This window comes from Podarcis liolepis, assembly GCF_965112155.1.
Source record: "Podarcis liolepis genome assembly, chromosome: 8".
NCBI classification, from domain to species: Eukaryota; Metazoa; Chordata; class Lepidosauria; order Squamata; family Lacertidae; genus Podarcis; species Podarcis liolepis.
The window spans coordinates 46,160,799-46,180,038 of record NC_139560.1 but is presented as its reverse complement, the minus strand read 5'-3'; the positions used below and the strand labels follow the sequence as shown (position 1 = coordinate 46,180,038).

Below are 19,240 nucleotides of genomic sequence, written 5' to 3'. Positions count from 1 at the left end.
CAGTTCCTTTTAAGTCACATTAATTTAATGTAAGTAACACTCAACCTCTCTCTGTCTCTCTCTCTCTCGCCCCCCCATGTGCCCATCCTCAAGTCGAATCAACCCTGGCGATCAATGGGGTGACAGATGTCGCAGCCAGATCGCCCTCACATCAAGTGATTTCCCCTGTTTTTCCATATTTGTTAATGGTGGCTTCCTGTCCTTTTGAGCCTGTTTTCATCATACGTACTAGTGATTTCCAGAAGCACACACTGTATCATCACAAGCCATATCCAACCAATTCATTCAAATAAATGGATTTACATCATTCATGTCCATTTATTTCAATGGATTTAATGAGTTAGTTGGATTCAATTCACTCTGTGCTTTCCATTTTTATGTGCTTCTTTTCTACATACATACTGTTGTGTGTTACTGGGCTAAAGGGTATAGGTAGCAAAGCAGTAGAACAATAGACACATTTAACAAAGCCACACCCTTACATGTCTGATCAGCAGGCACGTACTTGGTGCTGGCAGCAAACTACATGTCGATTCCCACTGGGGTAGAGGCAGTGCTGCCTAGAAAAATTATTCTCCCATGAAGCTGAAACTTTTGCAGGGAGGAGCAGTGACAGCATACACAGCAGATGCAAATTCTCCCCACTCTCTCCAAGGCTGGCAGAACCATAAAAAGGAGAAAGTGGCAGAGCATAATCTGGGATAATTTTGAGATGACGGTGGATCCCAGCTATGCCATCTGCCTTAAAAAAAAGCTGAAATGGGGGCAAGTTTCAAGGGCATTACACCAGACAGCTCCCGTTCCTCTTGCTGGAAGAAGATACACAATAGCGGCTTAGGAGGCAACAATGGAGGGCTTGGGGTGGGGAAAATACAGTATCCCAGCATACTGGGCAGGCACAAGTAAACAAAGCATTTTGCTTACAGCTCTGTGTGCAGTATCACCTATGAGCACTGAAGTACTGCCCACAAACAAAACCACAGGGAGGAAGGAAATCCCCTGTAGTCCCTACCCCCCCACTCCAAAATCAACCCCAAAAAGATTGATAAATACACCCCTGAGTGTCCACCACAGTAGGGAAGACTAATGTAATCGCTTTCTTACACCACCTTAAAAATGTAATGATTCCTCTTGTAGGAAAACCACTGCAGTTATTCTCACAAGATTTTGCAGGATTGTTTCTGCCAAAGGATTTTAGGCATGCACACCTAAAACCTTTATCAAATTCTGCCCAATTTAGAGCTCTTTTCTGAATCAGGGTCTGAACAAATCCTCTGGTCAGTGCACATCCCCAATATTATCCCCATTTAAATATGTTGCCTTCTTCAGTGTAATACCATTTTAAGCATGTACCTATGGTTTTAAAAATCTACATGAAATATTTTTTGCCATAAAAAAGAGCAAAGTATTAAAGATTGGAAAGCACTTTCACACAAAGGGATAAATAAATGGCTTGTGCATGCTAGAAATAAAACACAGTGTATTGAGGATTACATGGAGGAATATTTACCAACATCAATGATATGTTATCAGGGTACTTTGCTGAGAACTTTGACCAGAATGTGGAATAATGCAGCAAAGAGGGGTACAGAGTTATATAATACTGAAGATCAAACTTCCATTAGTAACCAAATACAAGGCAAAATATAAGGCAACAATAAAGCAAAAACCTGGTGAAACAAGTAGCAGTGCATTTTAAGGGTACTACTAACATGTACATTCCTCTTTTTAAGAGAAGTTTGTGTAAAAATGAACATCACCATAGATACATGAAGAATTTCAGTTGATTATACTGAAAAATAGGTGCTTATATAAGACTCTGAACCTCCCCAACCTTCACCAGTTCCTTTGTTGATGTAACAGCAAGTTACAATCAGCTAGAAAGGCATAGATGGAAGGGTAAGGTAGATTTGGTATGTCTATTTTAAAGACTTAAAATTGTTTTAGTGCATTGAATTTTTTATATTAATAATATTTACAAATATAAAATTTATAAGTATGTTATGTTCACAAACTGAATGTTTATTTTAAAAATTAAATCCCATTGTGGAACAATTTGCTCAAAATGTATTAGGATTTTCAAATGACTTGAATAAATCATTTTACATTTATATGAATTCCTGCTGCTTGTTAAACGAAAATAAAGTAGGATTTGCTGCATTTAAAAAGACAGTAAAAAGACAGTTAGTAAATGCCCTTAACTAGGAACCAGATTTAATCAGATTTGTAAGAGGTGAATCTAGTCAACACAGTAACCTTTGGATAGGTCAGTTATTTCATATGCAGACCCTCCTTCTTAAAAAAAAAGAAAAAGATTTAAACTTAGTCCATTCACATCTCACCTAGCTTTTCCAGACGCATTCTTAACTTTTCTGAATGACTGATTTGCTGAGGACCTTGTGGAAAGAGTTCTGGGGGAAGCACGAACAAAACTGGATGGTGGTGTCTTGGGGATCTTCTTTACTAAATGAGAAACCCATTTCTTTTGATCTTCTTGACAGGGGGCTAACAACAACATATCTCTTGCTGAAGTTACATCATAACTCACTATTAATGAGAAAAAAGAATACTGTTAAATAAAACCAAAATATAATAAAATAAACATTATCACCACTGGTTGGCTAATGAAAGTATTGAACAAACACCTCTCATTCACTGGAGGTTTTTAATAAGAGATTGGGTAGTGATTTGTCATGGATACTTTAGTTGATATTCCTGCATTGCAGGGGGTTGGACTAGATGACAGGGTTCGTTCCAACTCTACAATTATATGATTTTAAAATAATGTATTATGGTTGGTAGCACTTAGGTACATACTTTACAGCAAAGAAATTCAGATCTTTCAAAATTAAAACTGCACTACTTAGTTGCTTAGGGACGCGGGTGGCGCTGTGGTCTAAACCACAGAGCCTAGGGCTTGCCGATCAGAAGGTTGGAGGTTTGAATCCACGCAACAGGGTGAGCTCCCGTTGCTCAGTCCCTGCTCCTGCCAACCTAGCAGTTCGAAAGCACGTCCAAGTACAAGTGGGTAAATAGGTACCGCTCCGGCGGGAAGGTAAACGGCGTTTCCGTGTGTTGCTCTGGTTCGCCAGAAGCAGCTTAGTCATGCTGGCCACATGACCTGAGAGTCACCCGTGACTGGACTTAACAGTCAGGGGTCCCTTTACCTTTACTTAGTTGCTTAATTGGTTAATCAATTTAAAACAGATTACTGATTTAAAAGTTACACAGTCACTCAGCATATTTCAATATATTTTCAAATTACTTTTAATAAAACTACATATAAACACAAGCACTTGGAAGTCCTCAAAATCAGCTGTGGGGGTTTGGGGGACCCTCCAGAACAGATTTGAGGGTGGGGGCAGAAGAAGAGGAGAAAAAATGGCCAGTGGAATTACACATGAAGAGCACCAGATACAACCCATAATCTAATCAACCTAGTTTGGATTGCCCCTGGGATAGAACTGCACTGAATTCAAATATAAATATAGTCACCTTACCTTTACATGGTGCAATTAATTCTTCCTTTTTATCCAAGTGATCTCTATGGCACTTAACATGGCATCGCCTACATTCTACTGCAGGTGGTGGCTTAAATACATGCCAGAGGGGCTTGGCACAAGCCTCACAGTTGGCTGGAAAGTGGTATAATGTTGGGATGAATTCATGACCTTTATGATTCAGAAAGGTTGTCTTCTCTGGTGGCTGAACTGGTTCTGCTTCCAAATCTTTTCGGCACTCGCCCTCATTGGCATATAGAATCTGAGCAGAACAAGAAAGGCATAGAGTAGTATTTCATTCATTTTTCTTCAAAGTTGACAAAGTTTTTTAAAGAAACTATGTTCAAATCAAAACATGACAGTTGCTGTTACCTGGAATATTTTAGGAATTTCCTCAGTTTCCGCTCTATAGACATCTCCCTGTGTTACTGGTCGCACATGGAACAATTTTCTGAAATCAAATAAACATTGCACTGTTTTAATAATTATATCACAACTAAGCAGATATTAGATCAAAATTAATTTCCCTACTGTTTAACATCAATATCCATTTTGCTACAAGTACATAACGTTACTGCCTTTCCTACAAAATAAAGAATTATTGAGAAGTGTGCGTATATGTAACAGAGCATATGTAACAGGAAGATGCAGCTGGATCAGGGATCATAGAAGTGTATCCAGTGGTGTTAATGGGCGTTCATCTGATGTTCACACATACATATTTACTGCAGGAAAATCTGGTGTGACATGTAAACATATAAAAGTTGTAGAAATGATGGAGCTCAAGTGAACCATTCTTCTGAATAGTTGAGCCTATCCAGTCTGACAAAAACTAAAATGTATCTCTGTATCTAAAAACCCATAAAAATTAAACCTTTTAAATTAAAAAATTCCCTTCTGTTATCTCAAACTGATATTAGAAGTACGTACTCTATATCTAATACCATGGATGGATTAGAGTGTTCTCTGTCCTGTTCGTCGTTATAGAACAAAATCTTTCTGCTGCTGACCACAACATACTGAAAAAGAGGGAAAGGAAAAAGACTATTAATACATGAAAGGCAGTTCTATCCACCTCGTCATTTCTCTGGAATAAAAAGAGAGGCTGTTCAGGTGTAATGCAAAATCATAGCTTGACTTCTGATCCTAGTTGGGGCAAAGGATAAGTTGCCATATCTCACTCAAACATCTGAGTTTGAGTTTAACTATGAACACAAGGAAGGGAAGGATGGAAGATAGGGAGCATGGAGTACACAAGCCTGAAATTGAGGGTGACATGTGAACCACCCCAGAAACAACATTAATCACTAATAAACTAGGATAAAAACCAATGATGCATATATACTGATTTTTACTCAGTTTAAATTGTTTTCAAAAATATGCAGATAGAAGAAATGATAACTAGATGACCTGGGTTGTTTTTTTTGTACAGCATAAATGGTTTTACATAACCAATTATTTTTCAGCATGTGTGTGTGTCTTAGTAAGCATCAAATATTTTCTACCCATGCATTGGATGTAAGCTGAATAATTTAATATCTGATTTGGCATATGCTTCAAAAGAAAATATAATTCTTATATACCTGCTTCTTCCATCCATGACGTTTTATATTTCCTTTGTTTGGTATTGAAAGCCAGCCCTCCATTCTTGACTCTGTTGGGGGACATATTAGGCAACACTTTAATAACAGAGAACTATAAGAAAATAAATTTCATGCAGCCATTAGCAATTACCAAATAGACTGCTGAAGCAGGAATAAAAGCCACAGCTAAATAAAAAACAGGATTGAAGCATTTTTCATGCTTAGTCACAAATTCATTTTCCATGGCAATAAACCTATTGCAAGATAAGCAGCAAAAGGGTTTACAAGGGTAACATCAAATACTGTTTCAATGGCAAAGTTTTGAAACAGCCAGACCAGACTTTGGTCCGAAAATGGTGGTATAGCATGAATCATAGTATTATTAAAATTTTTAACATAAATATAATGTAACACTAGGAAAGGGAAGATGAAATACTAAGCATAAACGTATAGTAACTGAAAGCCACAGTTCACAATAAACAAAAAAAGCAGGAGAGCAAACACAAAGTACCCACTTGTCCCATTACTCACAGAAGGTAAGAATAGAAGAGAAATAAATAAGGAATGCAGGAAGAATCAGCTAGATATAAAGAATAAGAGAGAAGCAGTTTATTTAGTTTTCATACAACAATTTTTAGTCTGTGGTAAGATTCCTACATATAAAAGGCTAAAGGTTCTCTAAATGCTTATAAAAAGGACTGATGTTTGTAACACCAAATTTCATTACAAGTAACTGCCAGCTGGTAATATTCTAACCTGGGGCAGGGAGAGAGAACCCTGCCACATGTATCCCAAATTCAGGGTACTGTTTCAGAACCAAGTGTTGACTGAAAAATATTATTACTATTAAATTTATATTCCGCCCTTCAGCCAAAGATTATAGGGTGGTTGACAACATAAAAACACAAAATACTATTCATCATCATCATCATCTTCTTCTTCACACAGGCAAACACATTTAAAAGTCCATAGATTTTTTTTAACAGCCAAAGGCCTGGTTAAAGAAGAATGTTTTCACCTGGCTCCTAGCAGTAAAAAAATCATTTTTTACTGGATGCAAGTTTAATGACAGGGTACTGGGGCTGAGAGCTAGTGACCTCTGATTACACAGTGAGTCTAGGCTAAAGTGGGACTTTTAAGCCCAGGCTGAGGTTCTTTACTTTCAGCTGTACTCCCCAATGAAACTCTCAACACATTATAAACAAAAAATGAACACAATCAGAATTCTTAGTGTGCAGAACCACTATCTGGAAAGATGCTTATACATCATGATAAGAAGACAGGAAGAGATAGCAAGCCACAGTTAGGAATGAAAGCTGCTGCTTTTCAATATGAAGTCCATTAAAGAACACAATACATAACACTATTCATAAATTTTGCTCACACATGAAACCAGTGCATGAGCAGGGCTGTGCCAAGTAGCCGTGCCCCCCAACATCATGTGCACCAACTAGCCCTGCCCTCTGGCATCTGCACATACAGCACAAATATCTGTGCAGATGTAGCCTTTGTGCACACAACTGACTTCCATGTGATCTGGAACCCCTCATAACTGAGGTTCAAGATTGTGCTGAATTCTTTGCACGTACAACTGTACACACAAAGGCCTTGTCACAACATATATTTACACTATATGCTCAGACACCAGGAGCCAGGAATACTCAGCATACACAAAGTCGGTGCATGTGGCAGACCTGCTTTGGTAGGTCACACCAAAATGGTGTGGGTGGGAAGCAGTGGCGGAGGAGGAGGAGCAGGCAAAGGGGTGAGGGGTGGGTGTACCGGCAACTTGGGTTTTTTTCAAATAAAGCACTGCACATGTCTAACTTCTGAATAGGGCTAAAGAAGATAAACAATCTGGTGGAGGAGTCAGAAAAGATAGCTGTAGTGTTCAGTCTCTAGGAATCCAATCCTAAATGCACTTCACTGGAGACTAGAGATATAGAATCTGGCCAGATGGCGTGAATCACATGTAAATGAGCAGAATAACTGTTACATTTTAAAACTTGAACTGTTCACATTACAGATTTTGATGTGAAATTATAATCTATATATTGTTTTTCCTATCTTTCCTTACCTCCGGGTTCCTATTATATAGGTTTTCCCATCTAATACTTTTTAAATAGAACTGTCAACCAAGTAAGAAATAATTAGGTAATTAATCCCTCGGCCATTCTGTCCACTATTAATTAAGATGTTTCATTTTTAATATTTATTTATTTTTTGTCTGCGAGTGAGCAGAAAGGACTTGCAATGTGACTTCACCTTCCTGTTCTCCACCCTGCAGCCCTCTGTACACCCTCAAAGTCTGCTCCAGAGAATTGGGAGATCCTCCAGAGCAGATTTTGGGGGCATGCAGGCCAAGAAGAGAAATGAAAATGAGTGGAAGTCTGCTATTGTGATGCAAACTTAATTTAATTAATTTAATTAATTTAAACAATTAATCAGTTAAAAGACAGCTTAAAAGCATAAAATAATATAAACTGAAATGACCCCAATTAATTTTGTTATCAAGAATCAGAAAACAATTCAGTCTTGATGTGTCAGTTATTTTGATATACAGTAATTCTAAAAGGGGAGCTAAGAAACAGGTGCTTTACAATTGTCAGGGGCTTTATTCTTTGCAGTAGTTAGATCATACATATAAATATAATTAAGATTTTTTTAAAAATCCATATCACAAAACATAGTATTAACAGACCTATAGCTACTTTTTTCTACTGCAACAGTACATGTAGGGAAGTGGACTTGTTAATTATTTGTGCAATGAAATATAACCCACAGTAAATCTACTCTAACTAAACAATGATGGTAAATGCAGATATCACATCTACAGCTACTGTATAAAAAAAATGACAACTTGCAAGCTGCATACTAAGGAATTATCTAAATGGGAATTCAAGCTTTTAAATTTTCTCTATAGAGAAGTATGCAGAGAATTTTGCATCCTGCCTTTAAATATTATCCTCTATCTACAAAAGAAATGTAAAATAATAAAGCCAAAGGGTTTTTTTTTAAAAAAAGGTGATAGCTTATCTGTATAGAAAAGAAAAGCCTGGTGAACAAGATGCATAAATAGTAAGCGAAACATCTATGCCTCTTACCTATAACATTCCCATCAGTGTCATCTGGCGGAAGGCTGGCAACACTAGTTGAGTCCATGCCTAGTTGTAAGTCATTAATTTTACTGCGCAGTTGTTCTATATCACTTTCCTTGCTATCCAACTGCATCTGAAGTTCATTCTTATGTGCAGACTCTTCCGCAATTTGCTGTATTCAGTAGAAAATGTGGGGAATATTATTTGTATGAACTAATTTGTTAAGAACATGAGGTATTCAAACTGAGCCAAACAAAATGTTCATTATTTGCAGATCTATCATCACAACCTTGCAGAAACAAAATTATTTACTAGTATACAATATCATCACTGGCCAGTTTCAGTCTCTTAAATGAGAGATTTTCCAGTTTTTGGTCAGGTTTAACACCAGTTTTGGCACAGAAACTGTCTTGGTTGCTCTGTTAGATTAACTTTGTCCTGCTACTTCCTTATGCATGACAGTAACCATTTGAAAACTCTTTAGCTGAACAATGTACTCCACAGTAGAGTTTAGACAGACAAGCTGAGTCCTGAACAACATTTCATTCTCATATATGTTAGCTTTTAAGCAGAAAACCATCAGTGAATGTATTTGACAGGACTATATAAAACCAAATGAAAAAAGGGGAAAGGCCTTACCGCTTGAATTTCATTAAGCTCCTTCTGGTATTTTATTACCATCTGATTAAATTTCTCTTTTTCTTGGTTAAGTTCCAATTGTAACTTCCGATTTTCCTTCTCTTTTTTCTTGTAGTCTTGCATGTTTACTTTCTTTCTATCTAGCTTAAAATCTTTGCGATTCATAATTTCAGCCAGTTTGTTGACAGCCTGTTATGTATCAAACAAATATGCACAAATTTGAACAGACATAAAAAATATAAGCACATATATGGTCCCCAACCTCTTGGAATTATTCTAACCAATGATAACATTTGAGTCTTGTTCACAAATTAAATATTTTACAAAGCATTATCAATTAGTGAAATAAATATATGGATCTCATATATTTCTATGGGTCTAAGCCATTTAACCCATTATTCTTCTCAAGCTATGTAGGGAAATACTACCATAGCATGACCCTATAAACATAAGCGGTTGCCTTATGTTGAACTAGCCCATTGGTCCATTTAATCCAACATTGTCTACAGCACTTCCCAACTTTGCTACCAGAGACCCTTTAACCAGTTCAGTCCTGCAGGAACAGAGAACTAAAGTCTATGCTTTACAACGCCACAAAGCAGCCAGCCTTGTGGTTTACTATGATGCCCAGAGAGATTTCCCTAAGCTCCATTTTACATTTTCAAGATACAGAAAGGGATATAGCACTGAGGAACTCTGCTTCCAATTGTTACTTTTCATACTGGTTGTTAAAATGTTCATTTATTTGATATTTTATGTAATTGTCTTATTGTGATGATTGCTTATGATTTTTATATTTTGGACAAAGTTTAACCTTGATAACACATTTTGTAGGACCACAGCTAAGACAAATGGGGAAATGCTGTGGGTGTATAATCATAACTGAAACATTTCATCCTTGTTTGTAGTGAAAACAGCAGAACATATGAAGGGCTAATAAAATCTTTCAGAATGTAGTTTAACACAGCATCAAAAGAAAAGACAAATACCTGTGTTTTAAGGGTTCTTTCAGTGTTCAAGTTCTTTTCATACTGCATTTTTATGGTATTTATTTCTTCTTCTTTCTTCAATATATAATCTGTTGACAATATTAAGTATTAAGGTTAAGCAAGGCCTTTTATGACATTGAAATAACTGCACCTTACTTGGTTCCCTCCCCCATCAATCATTATTTAATTTTTATTAATGTAACCAAATGGTTATGCCAGTGCATAATCATTCTGGAATGATTCAATATTTGTACTCTTAGGATGATTTAGTCAGATACCACCCTATTTATTTGTTTTATGAGAAGCTTTATATCCCACCTTTCCACTATGGTGAGTCACATAAAAACAAAGCAATCAATCCAAAAAACAAATTTCAATTACAAAAAGGCAGAACACAATCAAATAATGGATTGGTATGGTGCCTAAATGAAATTAGAAGAAACTATTCTAGATATTAGATAAAAATTAAGACCTCAGAAAATTAGCATCTAGGGTGGTAATTGAGAAATTTAAGTACTGTATACTTTTTTCATAACTCATTATCTTTTTAATAGAAACAATTTAGATCAGGTGTGGGTAACCTGTACCCTCCTGAATATGACCCATGCTGACAGGGGCTGATGAGAGTTTTAGTCCAGCAATATTTGGAGGGCAAAAGGTTAGCCACCCCTGATTTAAATGACACTGCCAATAATTATTCTTAAACATCTTCATTTATAATAAAGAGCATGGCTCCTCCATACCTCAAACTCTAACAGTTAGATGTACAACTTTTAGCTCATGTTCTAGCAGAACAGAGATTGTTAAACTGTACACTTTACTGCAGAGGACATACCAGGTCAGTTCTATACTTGCCTACAGAAGAAGTCCACTAGCAAAAAGGGACACAAACAACCGAATACAGCCATCTTACAAAGGTCAGGAGCAACAGCTAACACCAGGGGTTGGCAACCCAAGGCCCATGGGCCACAAGCGGCCCACGGGGGTCGTTTAACCGGCCCACAAGCTGCCCCTGAACCGAGCCACCAGCTCAGCGAGTCCCCGCGCACTGCGCTAAACCGGCACAGCGTGGCACGGGGACTTGCTTCCGCAGCGCTGGAATCGCGTCTGCACAGACGAAGATGCCGAAAATCGCAGGCGCGATCCGGCCCACGGAGGGATCTCCACTGGAGCGAACCAACCCAGGTGAGGTAAACCTTGCCGACCCCTGGCTAACACCAAAGACCATCTTGGACAAAGGCAGGAAATAGACTGGAGTTGCGGACTTCAAGCCACTTACAGTACTTCCTCAACTTGGTGCATTTCCTGCCTTCAGACACCAGGAGCCCTTCTGTTTGTGGAAAGAGATGTTTGGACCTAACCCACTGAAAAAAGAACTGCTCTCTGTGTATAAAAGGCTTTGATATATTTCAAAATTAATCTTTTATGGCCATTGATATGGAAAATATCACATACCTTCCTCCAGTTTCTTAATCTTCTCATTTAGTTCAGAATTTTCTTTTGTTAGAAATGCCACATCCTTGGTTAATGTATTATTTGTTTCTTCAAGCTAAGCAAGACAGGGGGAAGGCTTTGTTAAACCACTGACATCAATAAGCACATTTCAAATAAACACATTTGGGAGTCCCCCAAAATAGGGGGCGTCTTATACATGGGGGTGTCTTATAGATGGAAAAATATGGTACTTTTTTGGCTGAGGAGCACTCCTGACAGCTCAGACACATATGTAAAGCATGGAATGGCTTTTCCTATAATTTCAAGGAAGGAACCAGTTTGCATGTGTAGCCCTTGCATGTGTATGCCTCAGCTCCCTTTACTGAAATCAGAAAGTTAGCCTTACCATGAAGTGCCCTTCTGTTCAGTGGGAAATGCCTCTCTCTGAGGCAGGGTCAAAACTTGAAAAGCACTACTGGCTGGCTGGAAGGGAGTTAACCCTGTTATGTGTTCTCCATTCTCCACTACGGAAAACAGAACTTCCAGTGCACATCAGAGCAATACATACCTCAGGAATAATATTTTAAAGCAGTATAAAATAGAGGATTCAAAGATGTTTTTGATACAAGATAGCAGGTTGTGTTGTAATGTGTTTATTGCACAGTAACTTACCCGGCTTACAATATTATCCTTGTCGGCAATTTCTTGTCTGTTTCGTGATGCGGCTTTCTTGCTCTCCTGAGTCAATTCAAAATACTGCTCCTCAAGGAGAGCTCGGGCCAACTGCTCAGATTCAGCTTTTGTTTCAGCCAGATCTAGCTGCGCAGCAAGAGTTTCTCTACAACAAAAAGTTAATATTTTTTCCAAAGTAGTAATGTGTAGTGTTTAAAGACTAAGACTACAGAGAACCAGTCACTATCTCCCAGGCTAACCTATCTCATAGAGTTGTTGTGAAAACAAAATGGGGTGGAATTATATTTGCTACCTTGAGCTCCTTGATGGAAAGCTATGAAATAAATGTAGCATATAAATTATACATACTTTTTCCAAACAAAATATGAGCCATGTTGTCTTTTTAATAAAACACAATAAAACAAAAAGTCTGTTCCAGAGAACACAGGCGCTATTGCAGGGGGAAAGAGCAAGGTCTTCTTCTCAATGTCCCTCTGTATGTTACAATCATTAAATACTTGTATTTTTTTATTTGCTTGCAGAACTAAAATTTGTGTCAACATATACTGTGTACACAGTATTCTAGAATATGCTGTTCTGCTCTGTCCTAACTTGGGAGCAAAAACAAATAAAAATGTACAGTTTTTACTCAAGTACAACTTTGTATACCTACACTTCCAGCATATGTAATTTCCTACTATTTTATGAAGATAACATTTTATTTCTAGGCAAAATTAAAAACACACAGTATGCATTCTCGTGAGAAACTTGAAGCAGGAATGTCTGCACAATTAGAGGGGCTGAGTACATGCTTCACTTTCTAATTAAAATAAACAGGTGCTTAATAATGGAGATTGTGCTTCTAACATTTACGTACTTTTCATTTTGTAATTCCTGTATTTTTTTCTGAGTTTCTTTATTCTTCTCCTCAATTTCTTCTTTAAGTTCTTTAACCTGAGTTTTGTATAGAGTCTGCAAATTAAAAAATCAAATACAAATCTATCATATTGTGCTCAATAATATGTCTAACCATTCAAACATTCTTTATTACAGGACACATAAAAAAATACTGGCACATTATTTTCTACTTACTGTATATTCTTCTATCATTCTGAACATTTATTAAACACTTTTCAGGTATTGTCAGGGATTTGGGCAAAGGAGGAGTGGTGGAAACCGCCTCCCCATCCTGTCCCTTCCAGGGAGGAAGAAGAGGAAGACACTGTAGATTTACAACTGTGGTTTGCAGGAGGTCACAGCTCAGGGACAAATTAGGGGGAAAGTTGGGAAATAATGGGAGAGGAGGAGGAGCTGGCTGACACGTCACTAGAAAACATTCCAGACCCACCGTCTCACAGAACCCACCAAGCCTTAAAAGTAGGAGAGCAAAGAGCTTGAAGACAGAGGGCACATAGTGGCACCCATAGAGGAGATGATGAAGAAGAAAAATGAGGAAGTGGGAGAGAAGGTGGGGGTGGAGATTCACTCGGAACAACGCCATTATCCAAGAGGCTGGGTTCTATAGCCTCTCTCTGTAAAGTTTGAAATAAAAAAGGACTGTAAAAAACTTTTCCTTGTCTTCATACCTCCCTAAGCAATCAGCTGGGAGTTGCTGACAGCACCCTGACAGGTATAGGCAATATCTCAGAGAGGTTTAAAATATGATTAAACAAAGCAATAAAGCAAGCAACACAGAACAAGTCTATAAATTCCTATAAAATCATAACCTTCACAAGAAACTACAATGATATGCTCCAATGTGAGTTAAGTCAGATGCATCACTGCCCAGTCTAGTGCATGGAAGGCTTCCAGGTGAAGGGGCAACAATCTGGTTCCTTCCTACCTGTAATGTGGACTTTCATAGTTGTGTTGTCCATCCATATTTGAACATCAGAGATGAGCAATGTGTGGGTGAGGTGTTTCAGCATCAGGTGGGCAACTCACAGCTCCAGTCACTTGACAAGAATGCTGGGCTTCTGGCCTGGTCCTTCTGCTCGGGACATGCTGGCCCACTAGTGGGTTTTCCAGTTCCTGGGGCTAGCATCCATTGTGATAGTTAGGGGTGGTAGGTTCTTTAGGGGAACCCCTGCTATCAGGTGCACTGGAGTTGCCCCACCACCAAAAGGGCCATTTGATATAGGCCACCAGGAGGATCTGACAATGTCTACAATTGGCTATGATGTATAGTGGAAGGGTCAGGAGTGGTGTGTGGCCCATGGTGTGATCCCTATAACTAATGCCATCAAATTCAACAGCTGAGCTAACATCATTACATATGATATCCTTAGCAGAAGTCAGCAAATGACCACCCTGATTTTGATGGCTCCCAAGTGCTACATCCCAAGGGATGTAGTTGCTTTTTGTTGCATTGACTACGAAACCGTGGCCCTTGAGGGTTGCTAGCACTATCTGCACATTGTCTTCTACTTCTGTCTGTTTTTCCTGTCCTTATCATTACCTCTTTACCCATTTTCCCTCCCCAGGCACAAACATTATATGAAGCTAATAAAGAAAGTCACTACTATTGGGATTATACAATGTTACCATACCATCACTCAGAAAAATTGCTTGTGTAATGTACAAGTGGACAGCTTACAGAAAAGTACTGTTCAGCTTCTAGTTGATCTTGCAGTTCACGCATCTGGCCTTCATTCCCTCTGTACTGCCTTTGAGAGGAGAAAAATAATAAAGAGCTTTCTACATATTAACCAAAGACCTGCTGGCAACATATTATCTGGTAATTTTTAACCCACACAACCCTCTCTATCCCATCCCCACATTACCTAGTCAATCAGCAGACTTCTGCTCCCCACCACCAAATTCAAAAAATCTCTCATTTTTGACATAGCATTCAAATCCCTAATACACATTCAAATAAAATACTTCTCAACTGAAGGAGTTTATACAATAAACTATCAGTCATCAAGTGCTGGCTAAACATCCAAGTTGTGCATGAAGTATGAAATAAGCCTTTAGACAGCTTAAACTTCTGAAGGGGTTCGTCTTACTCCAAGGTTTTAATTTAAGGTTATACGTTCCCTCAAATGAATTTCAGCTGAAACTTCAAACTGGAACAAGTGCTTTGTTTTGATTAGTTCATTCGTAAGAAAACTAGAAAATAAGCAGTGCACTTCTGCTTAAAAGACAAGAAACAAACCCTGTGGCATCTACTTTTATAGCATTAACCTGTAATGTGATCATATAAACAGATCTTACTAAACAAAGATATTCGTGTACTGAAATGTATGCATATTTGAATACAGAAAAGCACTCAGTAACATTTGTAACATTATGGGGTGAAGCAGCTGATTCTAAATTGAGTTTACTTACTTTGCCAGTTGAGCCAACTCAAATTCTGCTAATCTCTTCGCTTCCAACAACGTGTTGATCTCCTGTTTTAGCTGCTTCTCAGAACTTTTTAAGTTATCTGCCTCTATAGCATGAATCTTCAGGTCATTCTGTGTCATCACTCTTTTATTAATCTCATGCTCCAGCTGAAGTGTGATATTCTTAACCTAACCACACAATAAAATATTAGTAATATTTCATAAATAAGTTAATGCCAGAATTTAAACATTTTTTTTCTTTATACAGCAACATTCAATGCAGTATCAAAAGCTGCTTTTGAAAGTGAGTTCAGGTTTGAAAGCAGTTTGCCATCACACACACAAGACTTGAACACTACACAAGCCTCTGCACACACACACACACAAACTGCCTTGAGCATGCAAAACAAGTTGTGTGGTTGCCTAAGCTGCCTTTATGTCCATGTACAACAGAATGTACATGGCAACATACAGAATTTCTTTAAAAAGCAGCCCATCTTCCTCAATTCTAAATTTTGGAAAAAAAACAACCCATGATTTTCCCCACAATACAGCAAAAGAAAGGTCCTACTAATTTTATAATAATCATTTCTCTATGTATTTCCAATTTCATTAGCATATTTTGTAGCAAAGCTTTGTAGTGCAAAATACATGGCACGTAGAATCCAAATTGTATGAACTGAGAAAACATTTCCAATTACAACACTAAATTGGGAGGAAATGAATTCAGAAACTGGATTCGCATCCACATGCAAAAGCGGAGGTTTGAGGAGTTTTCTGCTTAAAGGGATATGAAGAAAGTTAACTTTTCTTAAGAACCTCAAACTTATAGCAACTAACTTAAGCACTTTTTATTACCTCATCTTCTAGTCTCTCTTTCTGTTCACTAAGGTGCTCCAGCTTCTGTTGAGATTGCTTCAAGTCAAAGTCTAGCATGGAACATTGCTTTTCAATCTGGACTATTCGATTTTCCGCCTTCTCTCTTGCTGATCGCTCTTCTTTCACCTTTTTTTCAATTTCTAAAGGACCAAAGATAGTACATCTTTTAAAAAATTCCAATAAAAGAATTTTATGCAGGCTGTTCTGCATACTAAATGGGCAGAGCTTCCACATTTGCAGTGGTACCTGACCAGACCCGCTACACTGTCTACAGGCATTGGCCAATCAGTTACAATAATCTGATGTGGGCGGTGGTGGGGAGGCAAGACTTAGGTAGTATAAGCAGCCATAGCAGATACTAAAACTGTCCAGAATTATTATATGTACTAGCAGTTTCTTACTTGACTATTAGCCCCATACCACTTCTTTACTACCATGGGCAGTAAGACTTAGCACTCAAAACTATCTGCAAGTAGTGAGGAAAAATAAACTATTTCAACACTCATGAGGACAGTGAAGATACCCAACTGACAAGACATCTTAGTAATCTACAAAAAATTGCCAAATGTTTGAATGTGAGTGGAGGTGTGCTGAATTAGACCGGAAGTTCATCTAGCCTAGCATCCTGTTTCCCACACTAGCCAATCAGAAGCACCATGAGAGCAAGAGCCCTCTCCCCGTGTTGTTCCCTGGCAACTGGTATTTAAAGGCATGCTGCCTCCAATCCTGGACTTAGCATGCAATGACTAAATGATTAGTAGCCACTGATAGATTTATCTTCCACGAATTTGTCTATTCCCCTTAATAATATAAGAATTGCCACCAGTAGAGGTTCATCCACTCTAGCATCCTGTTCTTACAATGGCCAACCAAATATCTGTGGGAACTCCACAAGCAGGATCTGAGTGCAACAGCACTATCCCCATTTGTGAGCCCCTTATGATCCAGATGCATTGTTGGCTGTACCACATATTGTAATTGTGAATTATGTAATTTAACTCAGACAGTTTATGGAGCATCGTTTTATGTCTCATTCATAGTGTTAGGCACACATGTCCAATTTGTGCCTTTCTCCTACTGACTTACAAGTAACATTGCAGCTGTCATTTCTTTATTATATACGTAACTGGCATGTTTATCCTGTAATTATCCAAAGGAAAAATATACAAACAATTAACAGTACTTTAACCTTGGACATGATCTTCCCTGTGAGAAGGAAGAAAAGAGTGAAGGAGGTAGGTAAAGTCAACATCATGATTTGCTCCAGTTGGACTCTAGTTACTTATTTGTTTTAGTATTTTAAAACTGTAAACATGCCTTGGAAGACAGTATATAAATGCTAAATGAACAAACAAACGCTATAAAAACTTACCGCACATTGCAACTGACTTGGCCTCTTCTATTGACTGGTGCTTGTCAGTTAAACGAGCTTTATTTATATTATGCTCATTTACTTCTTGCTCTAAACGCTGCTGTAATATTTTGAGTTTGTAGTTTAGATCAATTTCTAAATTATTCTTTTCCTGTAAGATATTTTTATAAGCTGAAGTTAGGTTAAGAACACCATACCATCCTTAATCTAAAAAAAATAAATCAGATTTCATGACACTCAATAGCTTTTTGTAATCCCATCTGCCTCAGCTTTCTTTTTTTTAAAACTGAAAATATGACAATGAACTGCTACATTGCAAGCGAGCGACAAAGTGATGCACACACATACTTCTTTTAGCACACACAATCCACAAATATTTTTGATTGAGGACGCTTAGAATTTCACAAATGATGAACAGCTCTGCCCTGCGCTGGTGTCTCTTTATCTGCGGTTAAGTCACAAGTTATTTGTAAATGTATTTTTGAATGCCATGCTTGAGTTTCTCTGTATTATCCTCCCCCACAATGTAGCCATGGGCTTCCTACAATCCTTCTGGGGACCACAGCTCATGAAAGGATGTATTACCCTTTCCCCATGCACCGTTTCCCCACTAAACCTCCTTTGTCCCTAGAAGCTTTGGTGGGGTGATTTTTCAGGGCAATGATGGCAATGGAGCAAGGGTTAAACCACCTATATTACAAGTTCTGATAGGAACTGGGATCACTGCATCTGCATTTGGTTAAAATATATATATTGACAACCACAAGCACTGATTCAAGATGCATCCCAAGTAATTTTACTGCTAGGACTTTGCCTCTTCAATTCTGCTATGCTTGGAGACCCAAAAACTCTTGCTCTAACGTCTCTCATCTAACTCCACTTTTTGCATAAAGCTTTTGGTTTAATCCTTTAATCCTCACCCATAAATGAATCAAACATTCGCTTTTCCCTACCTCTAACTATCAAGATACAGACTTAAAGTCCTTTAGGGTAACAGTCTGTCCTTTGCCCCTATAATACTTGGTGAAAATATATATACATTGATGGTATCATAGCAATAAAAACAACAATAGATGCATTGGTATTAATGCCACATTTCTATCACCCTTAAAAGCTTGATCCACAACTATATAAAAAATATTACATGAGCCAACGTATTCCCACTCACATCAATTGAATTAAACAAACTTAAATTCAAACACAGCGGCTTAATTTAGATTTTATAAAATCATCCTATCAATCACATTCGCATGCTGCTTTTTATAGATTTTTAGAAATATGCATCTGTATTCCAAGAAACAAGAAATTTGTGCCTCATTGTTTTAATGATCTTACCTTTTCAGAATGATTAAGCATGTCCTGGGCCTGCTTTCTTTCTTCTTCCACTCTTTCAAGATTGTTCTTTAAACCTTTGATTTCTTCTTGTAAAGATGTAACCCGAGCTACATAAACAATTAAATAGTATAATCTGCCACAGTACTTGCACACAAAACCGAAACTATGATTTACCCACATAAAGCTCCTAACATACATCAGAGGTTGTTGGTTAATTAAAAAAAGAGACAGTGTTTCTAATCTTAGTGTTACGCTCTCAACTTGGATTAAAATTCAGTACAGTGGTATCTCAGTTTAAGAACAGTCCTGTTTACGAACTATTGGGTATACGAACTCCGCAAAACCGGGAGTAGTGTTCCGGTTAGGAAACTTTACCTCGGTCTACGAATGGAAGCCGAACAGTGGAAGGGCAC

At 37.9% G+C, this 19,240-nt stretch overlaps 1 protein-coding gene across 2 annotated transcripts in view; it reads right to left on the bottom strand.

Moving 5' to 3' along the window:
* Positions 1-19,240, bottom strand: part of ROCK1 (Rho associated coiled-coil containing protein kinase 1) — a 56,470-nt gene that overhangs the window by 8,248 nt on the left and 28,982 nt on the right. For both annotated transcript variants that reach the window (XM_083518565.1, XM_083518566.1), the window contains exons 17-32: positions 18,828-18,934; positions 17,493-17,643; positions 16,100-16,260; positions 15,246-15,430; positions 14,512-14,581; positions 12,793-12,887; positions 11,916-12,081; positions 11,265-11,358; positions 9,810-9,898; positions 8,821-9,009; positions 8,188-8,353; positions 5,084-5,154; positions 4,431-4,519; positions 3,873-3,951; positions 3,501-3,762; positions 2,343-2,547 (exon numbers count right to left, since the gene is read on the bottom strand). In XM_083518565.1, coding sequence (XP_083374691.1) covers positions 2,343-2,547; positions 3,501-3,762; positions 3,873-3,951; positions 4,431-4,519; positions 5,084-5,154; positions 8,188-8,353; positions 8,821-9,009; positions 9,810-9,898; positions 11,265-11,358; positions 11,916-12,081; positions 12,793-12,887; positions 14,512-14,581; positions 15,246-15,430; positions 16,100-16,260; positions 17,493-17,643; positions 18,828-18,934 — 2,179 coding nt within the window. The remainder of the gene's footprint in view (positions 1-2,342; positions 2,548-3,500; positions 3,763-3,872; positions 3,952-4,430; positions 4,520-5,083; positions 5,155-8,187; positions 8,354-8,820; positions 9,010-9,809; positions 9,899-11,264; positions 11,359-11,915; positions 12,082-12,792; positions 12,888-14,511; positions 14,582-15,245; positions 15,431-16,099; positions 16,261-17,492; positions 17,644-18,827; positions 18,935-19,240) is intronic.